At 51.5% G+C, this 22,313-nt stretch overlaps 1 protein-coding gene across 3 annotated transcripts in view; it reads right to left on the bottom strand.

Moving 5' to 3' along the window:
- Positions 1-21,799, bottom strand: part of GIGYF1 (GRB10 interacting GYF protein 1) — a 40,506-nt gene extending 18,707 nt beyond the window's left edge. For all 3 annotated transcript variants that reach the window (XM_066593934.1, XM_066593936.1, XM_066593937.1), the window contains exons 1-11: positions 20,966-21,799; positions 10,519-10,572; positions 4,044-4,096; positions 3,505-3,634; positions 3,322-3,417; positions 2,913-3,024; positions 1,421-1,529; positions 1,289-1,329; positions 1,026-1,202; positions 737-945; positions 542-653 (exon numbers count right to left, since the gene is read on the bottom strand). In XM_066593934.1, coding sequence (XP_066450031.1) covers positions 542-653; positions 737-945; positions 1,026-1,202; positions 1,289-1,329; positions 1,421-1,529; positions 2,913-3,024; positions 3,322-3,417; positions 3,505-3,634; positions 4,044-4,078 — 1,021 coding nt within the window. In that variant the 5' untranslated portion in view covers positions 4,079-4,096; positions 10,519-10,572; positions 20,966-21,799. The remainder of the gene's footprint in view (positions 1-541; positions 654-736; positions 946-1,025; positions 1,203-1,288; positions 1,330-1,420; positions 1,530-2,912; positions 3,025-3,321; positions 3,418-3,504; positions 3,635-4,043; positions 4,097-10,518; positions 10,573-20,965) is intronic.
- Positions 21,800-22,313: the final 514 nt, after the last annotated feature.

Below are 22,313 nucleotides of genomic sequence, written 5' to 3'. Positions count from 1 at the left end.
TTTGGGTTTCAGTTTCCTCTTCGGTGTTTCCATACATGAAGTTTAGGCGAAGTGCCGGTATTTACAGCGTGTCAGGGCGGAGTGCAGTAATGAGGGTCCTCACTGTAAACGCGGGGTCTTTAGGCTTCACGTATTTGTCAATACGAAAGGCTTACAATTCTAGTTCAGCAGACACAGAGGCATCCGACCACGGGCGCAGTCACACGAGTCTCCAGCAGAGATGGCGTAGGGCTGTGACTGGCACTGCGCATGCCGGGCATCCTGACGTCACGGGCGCACGCAGTTCCCGGTTCTGCGCAGATTTGTTTCTCCTGTGTATCATACGCAGGGTCCACTCAATAGAAGGATGAAAGTCCATAGACTTCCGTTGCCTCCATTCACCACGTGTTCCGCATGTGTAATACACGGTGACAATACGCCCGCGTGAATGAGCCCTCAAAGCAGCAAACTGAAAACCCAAATTGTGTCAGTCTTCAACCTTTTGGCCACAACTGTCCCCCCGTCAAGGCCGGCGCCCTCCTCCCGCTTCTATAGAACCTACTATTAAATGCAGGTCTATCCACAGCATCTTCTAGCCTCTCCTCCTCTTCCTCGTCCTCCACACCCTGGAACTCCAGCTCCTGCTCTTCTACAATGGTCTCTTTGGGGCTTTTCTGGGGAAGGAAAAGCATGAACTAACAGTCAGAGTCCCGGAGAAGCCCCCCCCCCCCTCCATGATGACCGCCTTCTGAAATACCTTGAATGATAAGAAGGCCCCAGAAGAATCGAAGGTTCCCATCTCGTCATCTTCATCTTCCATGCACCATTCAGGGAGCCCGTCCCTGTCTTCTTCCTGTGTGCCATCACTGCTCCGCCGAGCTGCCCCGCCTTCCTCTCGGACTACCTCAAAATCAAACTTTCGGCGCCGTTCCCCGTGATCCCTCCATCCTGCGGACCGTGGCCCCTCTGAGTAGTAAAACATGGAATTTCAAGACACATTCAAAGGAGATTGATGGAAGAGGCCGAAGACCAGCGACGTGTCTGACCTGTGCTTCCTCCAGGGCTCGTAGAACGCCAGCGGTCATCCCTCCTGGACACAGAAAGCCTCCAGTTACCCTCCTCATCCTCCTCCTGTCCGTCACGCAGGGTGCGCCAGTTGTCGCTGTCTGAACGGGCAAAATCTTTTCTAGATGGACCGGCGCTCTCCTCAAAGCCGACCCGCACTGCAGGACAAACAGGACTGGCTGGTACACAGCTGTACATGAGCACCCCACACTGCCCACCGGGTAACCTCTCTAACATGACCTACCTGCCTCCCTCCTGATCGGCTTCTCAAATCGTCTCTCCCCCCTGAAAGCAAAGCAGTAATTACAATGCGGTCCTGGGATGCCTCATTAGGCCCTGAGCATCCCACATGGTGTTTGATGAACAATGCCCCTACCTGTCATCCCAACTCTGGCTCCGGTGAATCTCCCGACCTCCACGGCCAAAGCCAGAGTCTCCATCATCCAGAGCCCGCTGGTAGATAGCAGAATCCCCACGGCCACGACCTAATGGGGGGAGAGAGCATGGTCAGCGTGAGGCTCAGCAATAGGCACGCATCTACAGCTCTGAATGATTGAGGACTTATCCCAGGATCATCAATGGCCGATTGGCAGGGACCCCGACCAGCTGCGTACAGAGCAGGAAGCGGGTAGCGCCATACATCGCGCCATCTTGCCGGTCTTTGAGCACAAATCTTTCAGAGCTGGACTACCCGTTTAACCCCTTCATGCCCCAGGACGTACATTAACATCCTGGGTTTATCACGGGCCGAACCTGCTCCATACAAAGTGGGTGCTGGCTGTCTGACAGCTGACAGGCCCCCACAAGCCGATCGTGGCCGTTAACCCTTTAAAGATGCTGTCAGTCCTGAGAGTGGCGTGTAAATGGGAAATAAAGTACAAAACCATCGGGCGCTCCTCGCATCGCCTCTTCCCCTCGATGCATCCATAGCCAGCTGTATAAAGGGTAATCCCACCACTTGGGAGGAGGGGTGGTATGAACCACGCAGACGCGCCTCCTGGGGTGGTATGAACCACGCAGACGCGCCTCCTGGGGTGGTATGAACCATGCAGACGCGCCTCCTGGGGTGGTATAAACCATGCAGACGCGCCTCCTGGGGTGGTATGAACCACGCAGACGCGCCTCCTGGGGTGGTATGAACCATGCAGACGCGCCTCCTGGGGTGGTATGAACCATGCAGACGCGCCTCCTGGGGTGGTATGAACCATGCAGACGCGCCTCCTGGGGTGGTATGAACCATGCAGACGCGCCTCCTGGGGTGGTATGAACCATGCAGACGCGCCTCCTGGGGTGGAATGAACCATGCAGACGCGCCTCCTGGGGTGGAATGAACCACGCAGACGCGCCTCCTGGGGTGGAATGAACCACGCAGACGCGCCTCCTGGGGTGGTATGACCCACGCAGACGCGCCTCCTGGGGTGGTATGACCCACGCAGACGCGCCTCCTGGGGTGGTATGAACCATGCAGACGCGCCTCCTGGGGTGGAATGAACGCAGTCCGTTAATCCGGATCAGATGAAGCAGATTTCCTTTATTGGACAGACATAACTATGGCAACGCATTTCTGTGCATAAACGCACCATTATCAAGCCGCTATCGGGGGGCGGTACTACTAATGCCGTCTGTCTGTGACGGGCTAGTGACGTCCTCGTGTCACCCCACGGACTGTGTTTATACCACCCCAGGAGGGGCTTCTGCGTTGTTCGGGATTCCTCTGTTATTTAGATGGTTATGGATGAATCCGAGGAGCGCCGGATGTTCTTGTACTTTCTCATTTATGCCTGGCGGAGGCAGACGTCCCCCGAACCCATGCAGCTCTCCCCTTTTACAAGTGGATGTCACTGACATAGGACACTGGCATACATTACCCCGGCCACGTGCGGTGCCCCGGCCGCGGCTCACTCCTCCTGGAGCCGGCGCTGCTCCTTTACCCATCAGCCTCAGAACAGGAACGCTGTTTACCGAGAGCGAGAAGTTCCTCTGTAGAAGAAAGGAGAGATGAGAGGGCACGGCACGGGACGGGCCGGCCGCCCAGAGGGAGGGGAGCGCACGGGACGGGCCGGCAGCCCAGAGGGAGGGGAGCGCACGGGACGGGCCGGCAGCCCAGAGGGAGGGGAGCGCACGGGACGGGCCGGCAGCCCAGAGGGAGGGGAGCGCACGGGACGGGCCGGCAGCCCAGAGGGAGGGGAGCGCACGGGACGGGCCGGCAGCCCAGAGGGCGCGGAGCGCACGGGACGAGCCGGCAGCCCAGAGGGAGGGGAGCGCCATCATCCATACCTGCTCCTCCTCAGTGAGCGGCAGAAGCGCGAGGGGCTGCAGCGGCTCCTCGTTCAGGATCACAGCAAACTCCTTGTCTTGCATCTCCTCTGGGACCTGCAGGAAGACAGAAGGGGGAGACGCTCAACCTGAGGGAGTCACGTGAGAACAGACTGCGGACTGACGGGGGGCGGTGCTGCCCACCTTGTTCTCCTTTACATAAAGTGCCAACATCTCCTCTCGTCCGTAGCGATACTCCGCCAGTTTATACTTTGGCATAGCGGGGGAAGGAGGAGGGGAAGCAACGGAACCCCCACTGGATAGTGCGCGAAGCCTGGGGAGCGAAACACAGAATTACAGGACATCACAGTCAGGGGGCGCTCTTCTATCACCTCCTACCCCTTTAGCTGCATAACCCCGGCATTAAAAGATATGAACCCACTGCTGCCAAGAAATGCGCCCAATTACCCCCGTCACCAGCACTGGCCGTCAAACGTGCACGCCCCCCCCGCCCCCATCACCAGCGCTGACTGGCAAGCGTGCGCAACTCCCCCCCCCCCGTCACCAGCGCTGCCCGGCAATGTGTGCGACTACCACAACCCCCCCCCCCCCCCCCCCCGTCACCAGTGCTGCCGGGCAATGTGCGCAACTCCCGCGCCCCCCCCTCCCCGTCACCAGTGCTGCCGGGCAATGTGCGCGACTCCCCCCCCCCCCGTCACCAGCGCTCATTAATCACCACTCACCATTCTGGCCCAAAGTTTAGTGTTTCAGCAGCCATGATGTGAAGTAAAGGTACCTGAAAAGAGAGAAAGGATGAGCGAACGGACAGGACTGCGCCGCACGTAACACGCCAACATCCGGGGAGCGCAGCAGCTAATAGGACCTCGTTAACACGGAAAGCCGCGCCGGAGATTTACGTTGCGGATTAAGTGCAGATTGGCATTTTTAGAAGCCACAATTTTTTGTATGGAAAAATCCAGGCTGCACGGACAATGGCGCGGATTAACCCCTAACAGTCAGAGTTGGAGGAGCCCTTCGAAAACGGCACCGGCTTGTAGAGTTTGATGCAGAACTGCGGATCGCCACCACGTATATCCTGTGCGCAACATGCGGCGAACGGAGGCCGTCAATGGACGTATCGATACGCAGGCGGATAAACGGCGGCACGCTGTATTTCTCTATAAACACTCCCAATAAACGTTTAACGCCTTCAGTGGCAGGCCCAGAAATTTTCCGGGCTGTGTATCACTATGGAACCTGCAGAGCCCAATGCCATAGGCTGTGACAGTGTGCTCTGCCTGCACAGACCCCCACAGAGGAAGATAGAACCGTCTGCCGCCAACTTCCCACTTCTATTTTCAAACTCCTGCACTGCTTTGTTTACAGGCTGCCACGGAGACCATTGGCTTGGGCCGTGGTCCCTGTGGCAGGGAGAGCTGGTGATTGGCTGTCAGATGATAGCCAGGCACCAGCTCTTACAGCGGAGAACAGAGAAAACCTCCACAATCTCCTCTGTTTAACCCTATACATGCCACGGTCTAGGTCACTGCAGAATGTAAAGTGTGATCGTGGGGTCCTGATGGAAGTCCCCTAAGGGGGCAAAAATAAGTAAAATAGTAAAAATTAAAAAATAAATAAAAATAAAAAACACCTTTCTCCCTTTACGTTGTAAAAAATTAAAAACAAAATGACACCTGTGGTCCCTGCGAACGACCCAGAGGAGGAAGATAGTACATTATTTAACCCCTTAATGACTTGGACCCTTTTTTCCCCCCTTTTCGTTTTTTCTCCCTCCTTTTAAAAAAAAACCGCCAGGCCTTTACCCCTGGCCGCCGCTGTTTGAGGGCTTGTTGTTTTTGCGGGCCGAGTTGTATTTATAAATGGTGCCGTTTACTGGACCGTGTAATGGACTGAAGAACTACTAAGTGAGTAAAACGACCCCCCCTCCCCCACATTCCGCCATCTTTCAGTGCGCCTTGTTTCTACGGCGCTACCTGCCACACAGACGGCCTGATCACGTTCTTCGATCACTGCCATACCGAACTTCGATAGGTTTTTTTGGCATTACTTTCTGCCGCCATCTTCTTTACGCAATAACCTCATTCTCCATCGCCGTCGCTGTGCCGGGCGCGTTTCTTGCGGGACGTCCCGCAGTTTATGTTGGCGCCATTTCGTACGACTTTTTGATCACTTCGTATTGCGTTTTTCTGGGACACGGGGTGGCTGAAAACGTGCATTTCTGGCGTTCTTTACTGATTTTGGGCGACGCTCACGGCGCGGTAAGTGATGCGCTACTTTGATGGATCGGACTCTTACGGGCGCGGCGACACCAGACATGTATTTTTGGTCTAGGATTTAGATGTTTTTATTATGCAGGCGATTTAAACTAAATTATTATTATTTTTCACAATAAATAATTGATCTTATTTTACTTCTTTAGCCCCCCTGGGGGACCACAACATGTGATGCTTTGATCGCTCCTGCAGTATGATGCAAGTGTTAGTTGGCAGCTATTGCCCGTGGGTGTCAGCTGTAATAAACAGCTAACCCCCGCGCTGTATGCAGAGAGGTCGCCCCGCAAATCTCTCTTCATACATACCCCGACGCTCCAGGACATAAATGTATGCCAGGGTGCACAGCATGGGAAAAAATACTTGAAACGTTGCAAAAACGGCTAATTTAGCCTCTCACCATACAAAAAAAGGAACGGAAAGGGATCAAAATGCTGCACAGATCAACAAACGGTGCTGATAAAAACTACAACTCACCCAGCAAAATAACCCCCACCGCTCCGCTGATAGAAACATTAAGCCGCTGGGGGGAGGGGAACGCAGCGATAAAAAAATCTGCAGTTTTTTTTTCTAAACTATTAACCCCTTCGCTCCCCATGACGTAAGGGTACGTCATGGGAGCGGGGTACTTCCTGCAAAACGACGTACCCTTACGTCACAGGGATAGCGCGAGATCACATGATCAACAGGGGGGGTGCATGGGAGGTTCGCCCCCCGCTGTTAACCCCTTCCCTGCCGCGATCTATGTAGATCGCGGACTGGGAAGGGCTCACAGAGGGAGTGCGCTCCCTCTGTGAAGTTGCCGGGCTCTCGCGATATAATTGCAGGGAGCCCGGCCTGTTGCCATGGCACCAGGATGCCAGATACCGGCATCCTGTGTTGCCACTGCCTGAGACCGCTGTATAAGGAAAAAAACATTTTTTATGCTTTTTCTCATATTAGCATTAAAAAAAAAAAAAAGGTTAAAAAAAAATTTAAATCCCACATATTTGGTATTGTCGGGTCCGTAACGACGAGCACAATACGTCACACATGCGTTTGTGCACGGAAAAAAGCGTAAAAAAACACTAAAAAACTCAGGCAAGATGATAATTTTTTTAGCATTTTGCCTCCTTAAAAACGCAATAAAAGTGATCAAAAAAGCCGTACGTACCCCAAAATGGTGCCAATAAGAACTACAGCTCGTCTCGCAAAAAATAAGCCTGACAGAGCGCCGTCCATGGAAAATAAAAACGTTACAGGACTTTGAATGCAGTGATTTAGAAAAAAACTATTTTTATTGCAGAAAAGTGGAAAAACTGAAAAAAAAAGTAAGAATTTTGGCATCGCTGTAAGCGTACCGACCGCAGGAAAGATGTATTGTCTTATTTATGCTGCATCATTAACGCTGTAAAACAAAAATCTCTGGCGGAATTGATGCGTTTTCTCTCCCTATCATAAAAAAAATAATAAAAGTTTTATAATATAGTCAACGTACCCAAAAGTGGCGCCGATAAACACTACAGTTCGCCACGCAAAAAACAAGCCCTCATACGGCCGCGCCGACGGAAAAATAAAAAGGTATGGCTTTGGATCAACGGAGAAGAAAATCCACCAAAATCGTTGCGTCCTTCAGCCCAAAACAGGCGGCGTCACTAAGGGGTTAAAAAGTAGCGAAAACAGAAAAAAAAGTATCCCAATTTGGTGTTGGCAGAAGGACTGATACTAGTTATACAGAGCATGCTGGGAAATACAGAAATACGGATCTCCGCAAAAGATGGAGTAAAAAACGTTACGTTCCTAAAAATGGGATAAATGAAGACGAGTTCATGCGGCAACGAGCGCGGGGCGACACCACGGCTCTGCCGCTGGGCGGCGTCCGGGGGCGACACCACGGCTCTGCCGCTGGGCGGCGTCCGGGGGCGACACCACGGCTCTGCCGCTGGGCGGCGTCCGGGGGCGACACCACGGCTCTGCCGCTGGGCGGCGTCCGGGGGCGACACCACGGCTCTGCCGCTGGGCGGCGTCCGGAGCGCCGGGGCGACATTACGGCTCTGCCGCTGGGCGGCGTCCGGAGCGCCGGGGCGACACCACGGCTCTGCCGCTGGGCGGCGTCCGGAGCGCCGGGGCGACATTACGGCTCTGCCGCTGGGCGGCGTCCGGAGCGCCGGGGCGACATTACGGCTCTGCCGCTGGGCGGCGTCCGGAGCGCCGGGGCGACATTACGGCTCTGCCGCTGGGCGGCGTCCGGAGCGCCGGGGCGACATTACGGCTCTGCCGCTGGGCGGCGTCCGGAGCGCCGGGGCGACATTACGGCTCTGCCGCTGGGCGGCGTCCGGAGCGCCGGGGCGACATTACGGCTCTGCCGCTGGGCGGCGTCCGGAGCGCCGGGGCGACATTACGGCTCTGCCGCTGGGCGGCGTCCGGAGCGCCGGGGCGACATTACGGCTCTGCCGCTGGGCGGCGTCCGGAGCGCCGGGGCGACATTACGGCTCTGCCGCTGGGCGGCGTCCGGAGCGCCGGGGCGACATTACGGCTCTGCCGCTGGGCGGCGTCCGGAGCGCCGGGGCGACATTACGGCTCTGCCGCTGGGCGGCGTCCGGAGCGCCGGGGCGACATTACGGCTCTGCCGCTGGGCGGCGTCCGGAGCGCCGGGGCGACATTACGGCTCTGCCGCTGGGCGGCGTCCGGAGCGCCGGGGCGACATTACGGCTCTGCCGCTGGGCGGCGTCCGGAGCGCCGGGGCGACATTACGGCTCTGCCGCTGGGCGGCGTCCGGAGCGCCGGGGCGACATTACGGCTCTGCCGCTGGGCGGCGTCCGGAGCGCCGGGGCGACATTACGGCTCTGCCGCTGGGCGGCGTCCGGAGCGCCGGGGCGACATTACGGCTCTGCCGCTGGGCGGCGTCCGGAGCGCCGGGGCGACATTACGGCTCTGCCGCTGGGCGGCGTCCGGAGCGCCGGGGCGACATTACGGCTCTGCCGCTGGGCGGCGTCCGGAGCGCCGGGGCGACATTACGGCTCTGCCGCTGGGCGGCGTCCGGAGCGCCGGGGCGACATTACGGCTCTGCCGCTGGGCGGCGTCCGGAGCGCCGGGGCGACATTACAGCTCTGCCGCTGGGCGGCGTCCGGAGCGACATTACAGCTCTGCCGATGGGCGGCGTCCGGGGGCGACACCACGGCTCTGCCGATGGGCGGCGTCCGGGGGCGACACCACGGCTCTGCCGATGGGCGGCGTCCGGGGGCGACACCACGGCTCTGCCGATGGGCGGCGTCCGGGGGCGACACCACGGCTCTGCCGATGGGCGGCGTCCGGGGGCGACACCACGGCTCTGCCGATGGGCGGCGTCCGGGGGCGACACCACGGCTCTGCCGATGGGCGGCGTCCGGGGGCGACACCACGGCTCTGCCGATGGGCGGCGTCCGGGGGCGACACCACGGCTCTGCCGATGGGCGGCGTCTGGAGCGCCGGGGTAACACTACGGCTCTGCCGATGGGCGGCGTCTGGAGCGCCGGGGTAACACTACGGCTCTGCCGATGGGCGGCGCACTAGCCTTCAAAGTGTGTTCAATGTACAAAAAAAGCAAAGCACAAAGCGGTATACACCCGGTGTGGCGGGACGGTGTGACGTCATCGCACGGTTTATGGCAGAGTTTCTCGGTTTGCCCCGATCGCCCTACAAACGTTTTTACAGAAGTTCTGCAATACATTATTTATACCCAAAAATGATGCCATCAAAAAGTACAACTCGGGCCACAAAACACAAGCCGGAAGTAATGTAGAAGGGCTGAGCGCCGGCAGACATCTAGAAGAGGCAAGGCGCCTGAGGATCGCTAAGACATCAATGGATGAGATTGGAGTGACAGTCAGGGAGCAAATCTGCCCTCCGATTGATGGGGGTGGGGCTTATAACATGCTCCTCTCTTCTAAAGCGGAGCGTCACAGAGCTCTGCCGCCCCCACCCTGCAGCTACACGTTCAGTATTGCCAACCCCACTTCACACAGCTGGAGGTTGGCTCCCGACACTTGCTTTGAGTCTTGCGGCTGCATGACTAACACCCAAGTGTTTCCTGCAGCGGCCCGCAGCAAGAGCCCACATATGGCAGAGCGCAGGCCCGCCAATCCCACGCTCGTGGACATGTGCAGTTTTTAATACCTCGCTCTGTTCAGTGCGGGGATGCGTAAGGAAACGCTGCCTAAATGCACCGTACTGCATATGGAGAGCGGATCATACGGAGCGCACTGCGATCACGCTGCAGAGCAAGAGTGCGTGCCGCCATCTACATCTCACGTGTATCAATAGTGTGCACGGCTGGAACCATGACCTTCGGCCGCATTCACCGCGCGCCGCGCCTCCATGCCCCGCGGTGATGGACATGAGCGCTCAGCAGCAGAACAAGCTCATCCAAAATTGTAATGTCCTCATCCTGAGGGGTGACCATACCGGAGGCTCCTGCGCCGTCACCGGCTGCCGACACAAGCAGAGCGCCGTCGCTGCGGACCCCCAACGAAAAGTCTCCACCCGCACAGAGCGCCGTCGCTGCGGACCCCCCCTCAACGATAGGTCTCCACCCGCACAGAGCGCCGTCGCTGCGGACCCCCCCTCAACGATAGGTCTCCACCCGCACAGAGCGCCGTCGCTGTACACATATAAGATAATGGAGGATGAGGCGCACCGAGAGGACCACTGCCTCACTAGTAGTACAATAAAAAGAACATGAGCTGCCGGCGGTCAGGCCCCCCCGGGACGCGGTCAGGCCCCCCCGGGACGCGGTCAGGCCCCCCCGGGACGCGGTCAGGCCCCCCCGGGACGCGGTCAGGCCCCCCCGGGACGCGGTCAGGCCCCCCCCGGGACGCGGTCAGGCCCCCCCCGGGACGCGGTCAGGCCCCCCCCGGGACGCGGTCAGGCCCCCCCCGGGACGCGGTCAGGCCCCCCGGGACTAACGCACCTGTGTTGGGAACGCTCCGTCAGCGATCTCTATTCATGGGATGAACCGGCTGACCTAAGGTGAGAAAAAAAAGACTTCAGTGAAAGCGGCGGGAAACAGACTGCTGCGAGCGTCTGGTATACAGCACAGAGACCGCAGGCAACATCAACCACCCACACAGACTGGAGACAGTCAGCAAGCTGCTGGATAGACACCCATCTAACACCGAGGAGATCCGAGAAAACCCCGTGGTGGCAGCAGATCCCTCCGACATTACAGACAAGACTCACCAAAATGCCAACCACCAGGGAATACAGGGAGATTACAGCTCTGGGGTATAATACAGGATGTAACTCAGGATCAGTACAGGATAAGTAATGTATGTACACAGTGACTCCACCAGCAGAATAGTGAGTGCAGCTCTGGGGTATAATACAGGATGTAACTCAGGATCAGTACAGGATAAGTAATGTATGTACACAGTGACTCCACCAGCAGAATAGTGAGTACAGCTCTGGAGTATAATACAGGATGTAACTCAGGATCAGTACAGGATAAGTAATGTATGTACACAGTGACTCCACCAGCAGCAGAATAGTGAGTGCAGCTCTGGAGTATAATACAGGATGTAAATCAGGATCAGTACAGGACAAGTAATGTATGTACACAGTGACTCCACCAGCAGAATAGTGAGTGCAGCTCTGGAGGATAATACAGGACGTAACTCAGGGGCAGTACAGGATAAGTAATGTATGTACACAGTGACTCCACCAGCAGAATAGTGAGTGCAGCTCTGGAGTATAATACAGGATGTAACTCAGGATCAGTACAGGATAAGTAATGTATGTACACAGTGACACCACCAGCAGAATAGTGAGTGCAGCTCTGGGGTATAATACAGGACGTAACTCAGGGGCAGTACAGGATAAGTAATGTATGTACACAGTGACTCCACCAGCAGAATAGTGAGTGCAGCTCTGCAGTATAATACAGGATGTAACTCAGGAGCAGTACAGGATAAGTAATGTATGTACACAGTGACCCCACCAGCAGAATAGTGAGTGCAGCTCTGGGGTATAATACAGGACGTAACTCAGGAGCAGTACAGGATAAGTAATGTATGTACACAGTGACTCCACCAGCAGAATAGTGAGTGCAGCTCTGGGGTATAATACAGGACGTAACTCAGGGGCAGTACAGGATAAGTAATGTATGTACACAGTGACTCCACCAGCAGAATAGTGAGTGCAGCTCTGCAGTATAATACAGCATGTAACTCAGGATCAGTACAGGATAAGTAATGTATGTACACAGTGACTCCACCAGCAGCATAGTGAGTGCAGCTCTGGAGGATAATACAGCATGTAACTCAGGAGCAGTACAGGATAAGTAATGTATGTACACAGTGACTCCACCAGCAGAATAGTGAGTGCAGCTCTGGGGTATAATACAGGACGTAACTCAGGATCAGTACAGGATAAGTAATGTATGTACACAGTGACTCCAGCAGCAGAATAGTGAGTGCAGCTCTGGAGTATAATACAGGATGTAACTCAGGGTCAGTAAAGGATAAGTAATGTATGTACACAGTGACTCCACCAGCAGAATAGTGAGTGCAGCTCTGGGGTATAATACAGGATGTAACTCAGGATCACTACAGGATAAGTAATGTATGTACACAGTGACTCCACCAGCAGAATAGTGAGGGCAGCTCTGGAGTACAATACTGGATGTAACTCAGGATCAGTACAGGATAAGTAATGTATGTACACAGTGACTCCACCAGCAGAATAGTGAGTGCAGCTCTGGAGTATAATACAGGATGTAACTCAGGATCAGTACAGGATAAGTAATGTATGTACACAGTGACTCCACCAGTGACTCCACCAGCAGCAGAATAGTGAGTGCAGCTCTGGGGTATAATACAGGATGTAACTCAGGATCAGTACAGGATAAGTAATGTATGTACACAGTGACTCCACCAGCAGCAGAATAGTGAGTGCAGCTCTGGAGTATAATACAGGATGTAACTCAGGGTCAGTACAGGATAAGTAATGTATGTACACAGTGACCCCATCAGCAGAATATTGAGTGCAGCTCTGGAATATAATACAGGATGTAACTCAGGAGCAGTACAGGATAAGTAACGTATGTACACAGTGACTCCACCAGCAGAATAGTGAGTGCAGCTCTGGAGTATAATACAGGATGTAACTCAGGAGCAGTACAGGATAAGTAATGTACACAGTGACTCCAGCAGCAGCAGAATAGTGAGTGCAGCTCTGGGGTATAATACAGGATGTAACTCAGGATCACTACAGGATAAGTAATGTATGTACACAGTGACTCCACCAGCAGAATAGTGAGTACAGCTCTGGAGTATAATACAGGATAAGTAATGTATGAACACAGTGACGCCACCACCAGCAGAATAGTGAGTGCAGCTCTGGAGTATAATACAGGATGTGATCAGGGTCAGAACAGGATAAGTAATGTATGTACACAGTGACTCCACCAGCAGAATAGTGAGCACAGCTCTGCAGTATAATACAAGATGTAACTCAGGATCAGTACAGGATAAGTAATGTATGTACACAGTGACTCCACCAGCAGAATAGTGAGCACAGCTCTGCAGTATAATACAAGATGTAACTCAGGATCAGTACAGGATAAGTAATGTATGTACACAGTGACCCCACAGGCAGAATAGTGAGTGCAGCTCTGCAGTATAATACAAGATGTAACTCAGGATCAGTACAGGATAAGTAATGTATGTACACAGTGACTCCACCAGCAGAATAGTGAGTGCAGCTCTGAAGTATAATACAGGATGTAACTCAGGATCAGTACAGGATAAGTAATGTATGTACACAGTGACTCCACCAGCAGAATAGTGAGTGCAGCTCTGGAGTATAATACAGGATGTAACTCAGGATCAGTACAGGATAAGTAATGTATGTACACAGTGACTCCACCAGCAGAATAGTGAGTGCAGCTCTGCCGTATAATACAAGATGTAACTCAGGATCAGTACAGGATAAGTAATGTATGTACTCAGTGACTCCACCAGCAGAATAGTGAGTGCAGCTCTGGGGTATAATACAGGATGTAACTCAGGAGCAGTACAGGATAAGTAATGTATGTACATAGTGACTCCACCAGCAGAATAGTGAGTGCAGCTCTGCAGTATAATACAGGATGAGTAATGTATGTACACAGTGACTCCACCAGCAGAAGAGTGAGTGCAGCTCTGGAGTATAATACAGGATGTAACTCAGGATCAGTACAGGATAAGTAATGTATGTACACAGTGACTCCAGCAGCAGAATAGTGAGTGCAGCTCTGGAGGATAATACAGGATGTAACTCAGGAGCAGTACAGGATAAGTAATGTATGTACACAGTGACTCCACCAGCAGAATAGTGAGTGCAGCTCTGGGGTATAATACAGGATGTAACTCAGGAGCAGTACAGGATAAGTAATGTATGTACACAGTGACTCCACCAGCAGAATAGTGAGTGCAGCTCTGGAGTATAATACAGGATGTAACTTAGGGTCAGTACAGGATAAGTAATGTATGTACACAGTGACTCCACCAGCAGAATAGTGAGTGCAGCTCTGGGGTATAATACAGGATGTAACTCAGGAGCAGTACAGGATAAGTAATGTATGTACACAGTGACTCCACCAGCAGCAGAATAGTGAGTGCAGCTCTGGGGTACATACAGGATGTAACTCAGGAGCAGTACAGGATAAGTAATGTATGTACACAGTGACTCCACCAGCAGAATAGTGAGTGCAGCTCTGCAGTATAATACAGGGTGTAACTCAGGAGCAGTACAGGATAAGTAATGTATGTACTCAGTGACTCCACCAGCAGAATAGGGAGTACAGCTTTGGAGTATAATACAGGATGTAACTCAGGAGCAGTACAGGATAAGTAATGTATGTATACAGTGACTCCACCAGCAGAATAGTGAGTGCAGCTCTGGGGTATAATACAGGATGTAACTCGGGGTCAGTACAGGATAAGTAATGTATGTACACAGTGACCCCATCAGCAGAATATTGAGTGCAGCTCTGGAATATAATACAGGATGTAACTCAGGAGCAGTACAGGATAAGTAATGTACACAGTGACTCCAGCAGCAGCAGAATAGTGAGTGCAGCTCTGGGGTATAATACAGGATGTAACTCAGGAGCAGTACAGGATAAGTAATGTACACAGTGACTCCACCAGCAGAATAGTGAGTACAGCTCTGGAGTATAATACAGGATAAGTAATGTATGAACACAGTGACGCCACCACCAGCAGAATAGTGAGTGCAGCTCTGGAGTATAATACAGGATGTGATCAGGGTCAGAACAGGATAAGTAATGTATGTACACAGTGACTCCACCAGCAGAATAGTGAGCACAGCTCTGCAGTATAATACAAGATGTAACTCAGGATCAGTACAGGATAAGTAATGTATGTACACAGTGACTCCACCAGCAGAATAGTGAGCACAGCTCTGCAGTATAATACAAGATGTAACTCAGGATCAGTACAGGATAAGTAATGTATGTACACAGTGACCCCACAGGCAGAATAGTGAGTGCAGCTCTGCAGTATAATACAAGATGTAACTCAGGATCAGTACAGGATAAGTAATGTATGTACACAGTGACTCCACCAGCAGAATAGTGAGTGCAGCTCTGAAGTATAATACAGGATGTAACTCAGGATCAGTACAGGATAAGTAATGTATGTACACAGTGACTCCACCAGCAGAATAGTGAGTGCAGCTCTGGAGTATAATACAGGATGTAACTCAGGATCAGTACAGGATAAGTAATGTATGTACACAGTGACTCCACCAGCAGAATAGTGAGTGCAGCTCTGCCGTATAATACAAGATGTAACTCAGGATCAGTACAGGATAAGTAATGTATGTACTCAGTGACTCCACCAGCAGAATAGTGAGTGCAGCTCTGGGGTATAATACAGGATGTAACTCAGGATCAGTACAGGATAAGTAATGTATGTACACAGTGACCCCATCAGCAGAATATTGAGTGCAGCTCTGGAATATAATACAGGATGTAACTCAGGAGACGTACAGGATAAGTAACGTATGTACACAGTGACTCCACCAGCAGAATAGTGAGTGCAGCTCTGGAGTATAATACAGGATGTAACTCAGGAGCAGTACAGGATAAGTAATGTACACAGTGACTCCAGCAGCAGCAGAATAGTGAGTGCAGCTCTGGGGTATAATACAGGATGTAACTCAGGAGCAGTACAGGATAAGTAATGTACACAGTGACTCCACCAGCAGAATAGTGAGTACAGCTCTGGAGTATAATACAGGATAAGTAATGTATGAACACAGTGACGCCACCACCAGCAGAATAGTGAGTGCAGCTCTGGAGTATAATACAGGATGTGATCAGGGTCAGAACAGGATAAGTAATGTATGTACACAGTGACTCCACCAGCAGAATAGTGAGCACAGCTCTGCAGTATAATACAAGATGTAACTCAGGATCAGTACAGGATAAGTAATGTATGTACACAGTGACTCCACCAGCAGAATAGTGAGCACAGCTCTGCAGTATAATACAAGATGTAACTCAGGATCAGTACAGGATAAGTAATGTATGTACACAGTGACCCCACAGGCAGAATAGTGAGTGCAGCTCTGCAGTATAATACAAGATGTAACTCAGGATCAGTACAGGATAAGTAATGTATGTACACAGTGACTCCACCAGCAGAATAGTGAGTGCAGCTCTGAAGTATAATACAGGATGTAACTCAGGATCAGTACAGGATAAGTAATGTATGTACACAGTGACTCCACCAGCAGAATAGTGAGTGCAGCTCTGGAGTATAATACAGGATGTAACTCAGGATCAGTACAGGATAAGTAATGTATGTACACAGTGACTCCACCAGCAGAATAGTGAGTGCAGCTCTGCCGTATAATACAAGATGTAACTCAGGATCAGTACAGGATAAGTAATGTATGTACTCAGTGACTCCACCAGCAGAATAGTGAGTGCAGCTCTGGGGTATAATACAGGATGTAACTCAGGAGCAGTACAGGATAAGTAATGTATGTACATAGTGACTCCACCAGCAGAATAGTGAGTGCAGCTCTGCAGTATAATACAGGATGAGTAATGTATGTACACAGTGACTCCACCAGCAGAATAGTGAGTGCAGCTCTGGAGTATAATACAGGATGTAACTCAGGATCAGTACAGGATAAGTAATGTATGTACACAGTGACTCCAGCAGCAGAATAGTGAGTGCAGCTCTGGAGGATAATACAGGATGTAACTCAGGAGCAGTACAGGATAAGTAATGTATGTACACAGTGACTCCACCAGCAGAATAGTGAGTGCAGCTCTGGGGTATAATACAGGATGTAACTCAGGAGCAGTACAGGATAAGTAATGTATGTACACAGTGACTCCACCAGCAGAATAGTGAGTGCAGCTCTGGAGTATAATACAGGATGTAACTTAGGGTCAGTACAGGATAAGTAATGTATGTACACAGTGACTCCACCAGCAGAATAGTGAGTGCAGCTCTGGGGTATAATACAGGATGTAACTCAGGAGCAGTACAGGATAAGTAATGTATGTACACAGTGACTCCACCAGCAGCAGAATAGTGAGTGCAGCTCTGGGGTACATACAGGATGTAACTCAGGAGCAGTACAGGATAAGTAATGTATGTACACAGTGACTCCACCAGCAGAATAGTGAGTGCAGCTCTGCAGTATAATACAGGGTGTAACTCAGGAGCAGTACAGGATAAGTAATGTATGTACTCAGTGACTCCACCAGCAGAATAGGGAGTACAGCTCTGGAGTATAATACAGGATGTAACTCAGGAGCAGTACAGGATAAGTAATGTATGTATACAGTGACTCCACCAGCAGAATAGTGAGTGCAGCTCTGGGGTATAATACAGGATGTAACTCGGGGTCAGTACAGGATAAGTAATGTATGTACACAGTGACTCCACCAGCAGAATAGTGAGTGCAGCTCTGGAGTATAATACAGGATATAACTCAGGGTCAGTACAGGATCAGTAATGTATGTACACAGTGACTCCACCAGCAGAATAGTGAGTGCAGCTCTGGGGTATAATACAGGATGTAACTCAGGAGCAGTACAGGATAAGTAATGTATGTACACAGTGACTCCACCAGCAGAATAGTGAGTGCAGCTCTGGAGTATAATACAGGATGTAACCCAGGAGCAGTACAGGATAAGTAATGTATGTACACAGTGACTCCACCAGCAGAATAGTGAGTGCAGCTCTGCAGTATAATGCAGGATGTAACTCAGGATCAGTACAGAATAAGTAATGTATGTACACAGTGACTCCACCAGCAGAATAGTGAGTGCAGCTCTGGAGTATAATACAGGATGTAACTCAGGATCAGTACAGGACAAGTAATGTATGTATACAGTGACTCCACCAGCAGAATAGTGAGTGCAGCTCTGGAGTATAATACAGGATGTAACTCAGGAGCAGTACAGGATAAGTAATGTATGTACACAGTGACTCCACCAGCAGAATAGTGAGTGCAGCTCTGGGGTATAATACAGGATGTAACTCAGGATCAGTACAGGATCAGTAATGTATGTACACAGTGACTCCACCAGCAGAATAGTGAGTGCAGCTCTGGAGTATAATACAGGATGTAACTCAGGATCAGTACAGGATAAGTAATGTATGTACACAGTGACTCCACCAGCAGAATAGTGAGTGCAGCTCTGGAGTATAATACAGGATGTAACCCAGGAGCAGTACAGGATAAGTAATGTATGTACACAGTGACTCCACCAGCAGAATAGTGAGTGCAGCTCTGGGGTATAATACAGGATGTAACTCGGGGTCAGTACAGGATAAGTAATGTATGTCCACAGTGACTCCACCAGCAGAATAGTGAGTGCAGCTCTGGAGTATAATACAGGATATAACTCAGGGTCAGTACAGGATCAGTAATGTATGTACACAGTGACTCCACCAGCAGAATAGTGAGTGCAGCTCTGGGGTATAATACAGGATGTAACTCAGGAGCAGTACAGGATAAGTAATGTATGTACACAGTGACTCCACCAGCAGAATAGTGAGTGCAGCTCTGCAGTATAATGCAGGATGTAACTCAGGATCAGTACAGGATAAGTAATGTATGTACACAGTGACTCCACCAGCAGAATAGTGAGTGCAGCTCTGGAGTATAATACAGGATGTAACTCAGGATCAGTACAGGATAAGGAATGTATGTACACACTGACTCCACCAGCAGAATAGTGAGTGCAGCTCTGGGGTATAATACAGGATGTAACTCAGGATCAGTACAGGATCAGTAATGTATGTACACAGTGACTCCACCAGCAGAATAGTGAGTGCAGCTCTGGAGTATAATACAGGATGTAACTCAGGATCAGTACAGGATAAGTAATGTATGTACACACTGACCCCACCAGCAGAATAGTGAGTGCAGCTCTGCAGTATAATACAAGATGTAACTCAGGATCAGTACAGGATAAGTAGTGTATGTATATAGTGACTCCACCAGCAGAATAGTGAGTGCAGCTCTGGATTATAATACAGCATGTAACTCAGGATCAGTACAGGATAAGTAATGTATGTACACAGTGACTCCACCAGCAGAATAGTGAGTGCAGCTCTGGAGTATAATACAGGATGTAACCCAGGAGCAGTACAGGATAAGTAATGTATGTACACAGTGACTCCACCAGCAGAATAGTGAGTGCAGCTCTGGGGTATAATACAGGATGTAACTCAGGGTCAGTACAGGATAAGTAATGTACACAGTGACTCCACCAGCAGAATAGTGAGTGCAGCTCTGCAGTATAATGCAGGATGTAACTCAGGATCAGTACAGGATAAGTAATGTATGTACACAGTGACTCCACCAGCAGAATAGTGAGTGCAGCTCTGGAGTATAATACAGGATGTAACTCAGGATCAGTACAGGATAAGGAATGTATGTACACACTGACTCCACCAGCAGAATAGTGAGTGCAGCTCTGGGGTATAATACAGGATGTAACTCAGGATCAGTACAGGATCAGTAATGTATGTACACAGTGACTCCACCAGCAGAATAGTGAGTGCAGCTCTGGAGTATAATACAGGATGTAACTCAGGATCAGTACAGGATAAGTAATGTATGTACACAGTGACCCCACCAGCAGAATAGTGAGTGCAGCTCTGCAGTATAATACAAGATGTAACTCAGGATCAGTACAGGATAAGTAGTGTATGTATATAGTGACTCCACCAGCAGAATAGTGAGTGCAGCTCTGGGGTATAATACTGGATGTAACTCAGGATCAGTACAGGATAAGTAATATATGTACACAGTGACTCCACCAGCAGAATAGTGAGTACAGCTCTGGATTATAATACAGCATGTAACTCAGGATCAGTACAGGATAAGTAATGTATGTACACAGTGACTCCACCAGCAGAATAGTGAGTGCAGCTCTGGAGTATAATACAGGATGTAACCCAGGAGCAGTACAGGATAAGTTATGTATGTACACAGTGACTCCACCAGCAGAATAGTGAGTGCAGCTCTGGGGTATAATACAGCATGTAACTCAGGAGCAGTACAGGATAAGTAATGTATGTACACAGTGACTCCAGCAGCAGAATAGTGAGTGCAGCTCTGGGGTATAATACAGGATGTAACTCAGGATCAGTACAGGATAAGTAATGTATGTACACAGTGACTCCACCAGCAGAATAGTGAGTGCAGCTCTGGAGTATAATACAGGATGTAACTCAGGATCAGTACAGGATAAGTAATGTATGTACACAGTGACTCCACCACCAGCAGAATAGTGAGTGCAGCTCTGGGGTATAATACGGGATGTAACTCAGGGTCAGTACAGCATAAGTAATGTATGTACACAGTGACTCCACCAGCAGAATAGTGAGTGCGGCTCTGGAGTATAATACAGGATGTAACTCAGGGTCAGTACAGGATAAGTAATGTATGTACACAGTGACTCCACCAGCAGAATAGTGAGTGCGGCTCTGGAGTATAATACAGGATGTAACTCAGGGTCAGTACAGGATAAGTAATGTATGTACACAGTGACTCCACCAGCAGAATAGTGAGTGCGGCTCTGGAGTATAATACAGGATGTAACTCAGGGTCAGTACAGGATAAGTAATGTATGTACACAGTGACTCCACCAGCAGAATAGTGAGTGCGGCTCTGGAGTATAATACAAGATGTAACTCAGGGTCAGTACAGGATAAGTAATGTATGTACACAGTGACTCCAGCAGCAGAATAGTGAGTGCAGCTCTGGGGTATGATAAGTATACTGTAACGCCCCCCTCACACTGCAGGGTCCTCCCATCAGGTACATTGCACTGACGCCCCCTACTGGCTCCTCCAGCCGCACTATGATACACTCACCTTCCTGCTGGCAGCCCCGGCCGTCCGTCTGTCCAATCAGTCCTCTCAGTGCAGCATGAACCCTACGGAGCGGCTACTGGGGGGTATATACTGTTCTATAGGGGTTGGGGGTATATACTGTCCGGCTATTGGGGGTATATCCTGTACCTTGCTCTCCTAGATGGAGAGTATATACCGTATACTGTTCTATATGGGGGATATGCAGCATGTAATGCTCTCCTCTCGGGATATAAACTGCCCCCCCGCTCTCCTGTAGGGATATATATTGTCCCCCGCTCTCCTATAGGGGTATATAGTCTCCTATAGGGGTATATACTGCTCCCCCGCTCTCCTATAGGGGTATATAGTCTCCTATAGGGGTATATACGGCCCCCCGCTCTCCTATAGGGGTATATACTGCTCCCCCGCTCTCCTATAGGGGTATATACGGCCCCCCGCTCTCCTATAGGGGTATATAGTCTCCTATAGGGGCCCTACAGCTGAACCTGCAGTGTAAACATGGCGCCGGCGGGTGCAGACAGGCCGCAGCCCCCTCTAGGCCGGGATAGCTCCGCACAGTGGAGCCCGGGCCCCGGTGCTGTCCTCCGGCCTCCCCCTCGCTGAGGTCCGGCTAGGCCCCGGCGCTCTCCTCTCTGTGCAGGCGCTCAGTACGGGGCCCCGGGCCGCGCACACGGTGGGGCCGTTGACTCCCGGAGGGGCCGCGCTTACTCTCCCTCCCTCTCTGGCGGTTAATTCCTGTCGCCTCGGTCGCGATAGTCTTCGTTACGTCACGACACGTCACGCACCCTCCTCAGTGTGCGGAGGATCCCAAAACAAGATGGCGGCCGCGCCGTGAGCAGGGGATCACGTGACCTTGGGTTCCCGCCCACCAATGGAGTAAACGTCTGTCCCCTAAGCCCCGCCCTTGTATCACACGTGACGAGCTTTACGGACCAATCTGTGAAGTGCGAGCGTGACAAGCGGAGGCGCGTCTTTTTTTTTCTTTAAACCAACTTTATTGACATACTGAAATTCGGTTGTTAACGTGTTCAGAATATGCGCGGATGGCGAGGTAGTCCAGTCTGCACACCCAGCTGTAGCGGCTCATGCCCGATCAAGTAGTGGGCGGGCCGTACTGTGCCTCGCCACGCCTTCATGCGTGACTGACACGGGAAATGCCCGCCCATAATAGTGATTGACATTGTGGTGCCCCGCCCGCTTAGAGCGCCTGCTGTTTTGCATGCCCCGCCCACACGTAGTGCTTGCCGCGGGAGATGCCCCGCCCAGTCCGCTTTCTACTGTTGCGAATTAGCAGTAGCTGCAGCTGCCGGATCATCAGGTTGTGGCCTCCACCCCCACGGACCCTCGG

The sequence above is a fragment of the Eleutherodactylus coqui genome, chromosome 2 (genome assembly GCF_035609145.1).
Source record: "Eleutherodactylus coqui strain aEleCoq1 chromosome 2, aEleCoq1.hap1, whole genome shotgun sequence".
In the NCBI taxonomy this organism is placed as follows: Eukaryota; Metazoa; Chordata; class Amphibia; order Anura; family Eleutherodactylidae; genus Eleutherodactylus; species Eleutherodactylus coqui.
The sequence above is the reverse complement of the archived record's forward strand: the minus strand, read 5'-3'. Positions and strand labels throughout refer to the sequence as shown.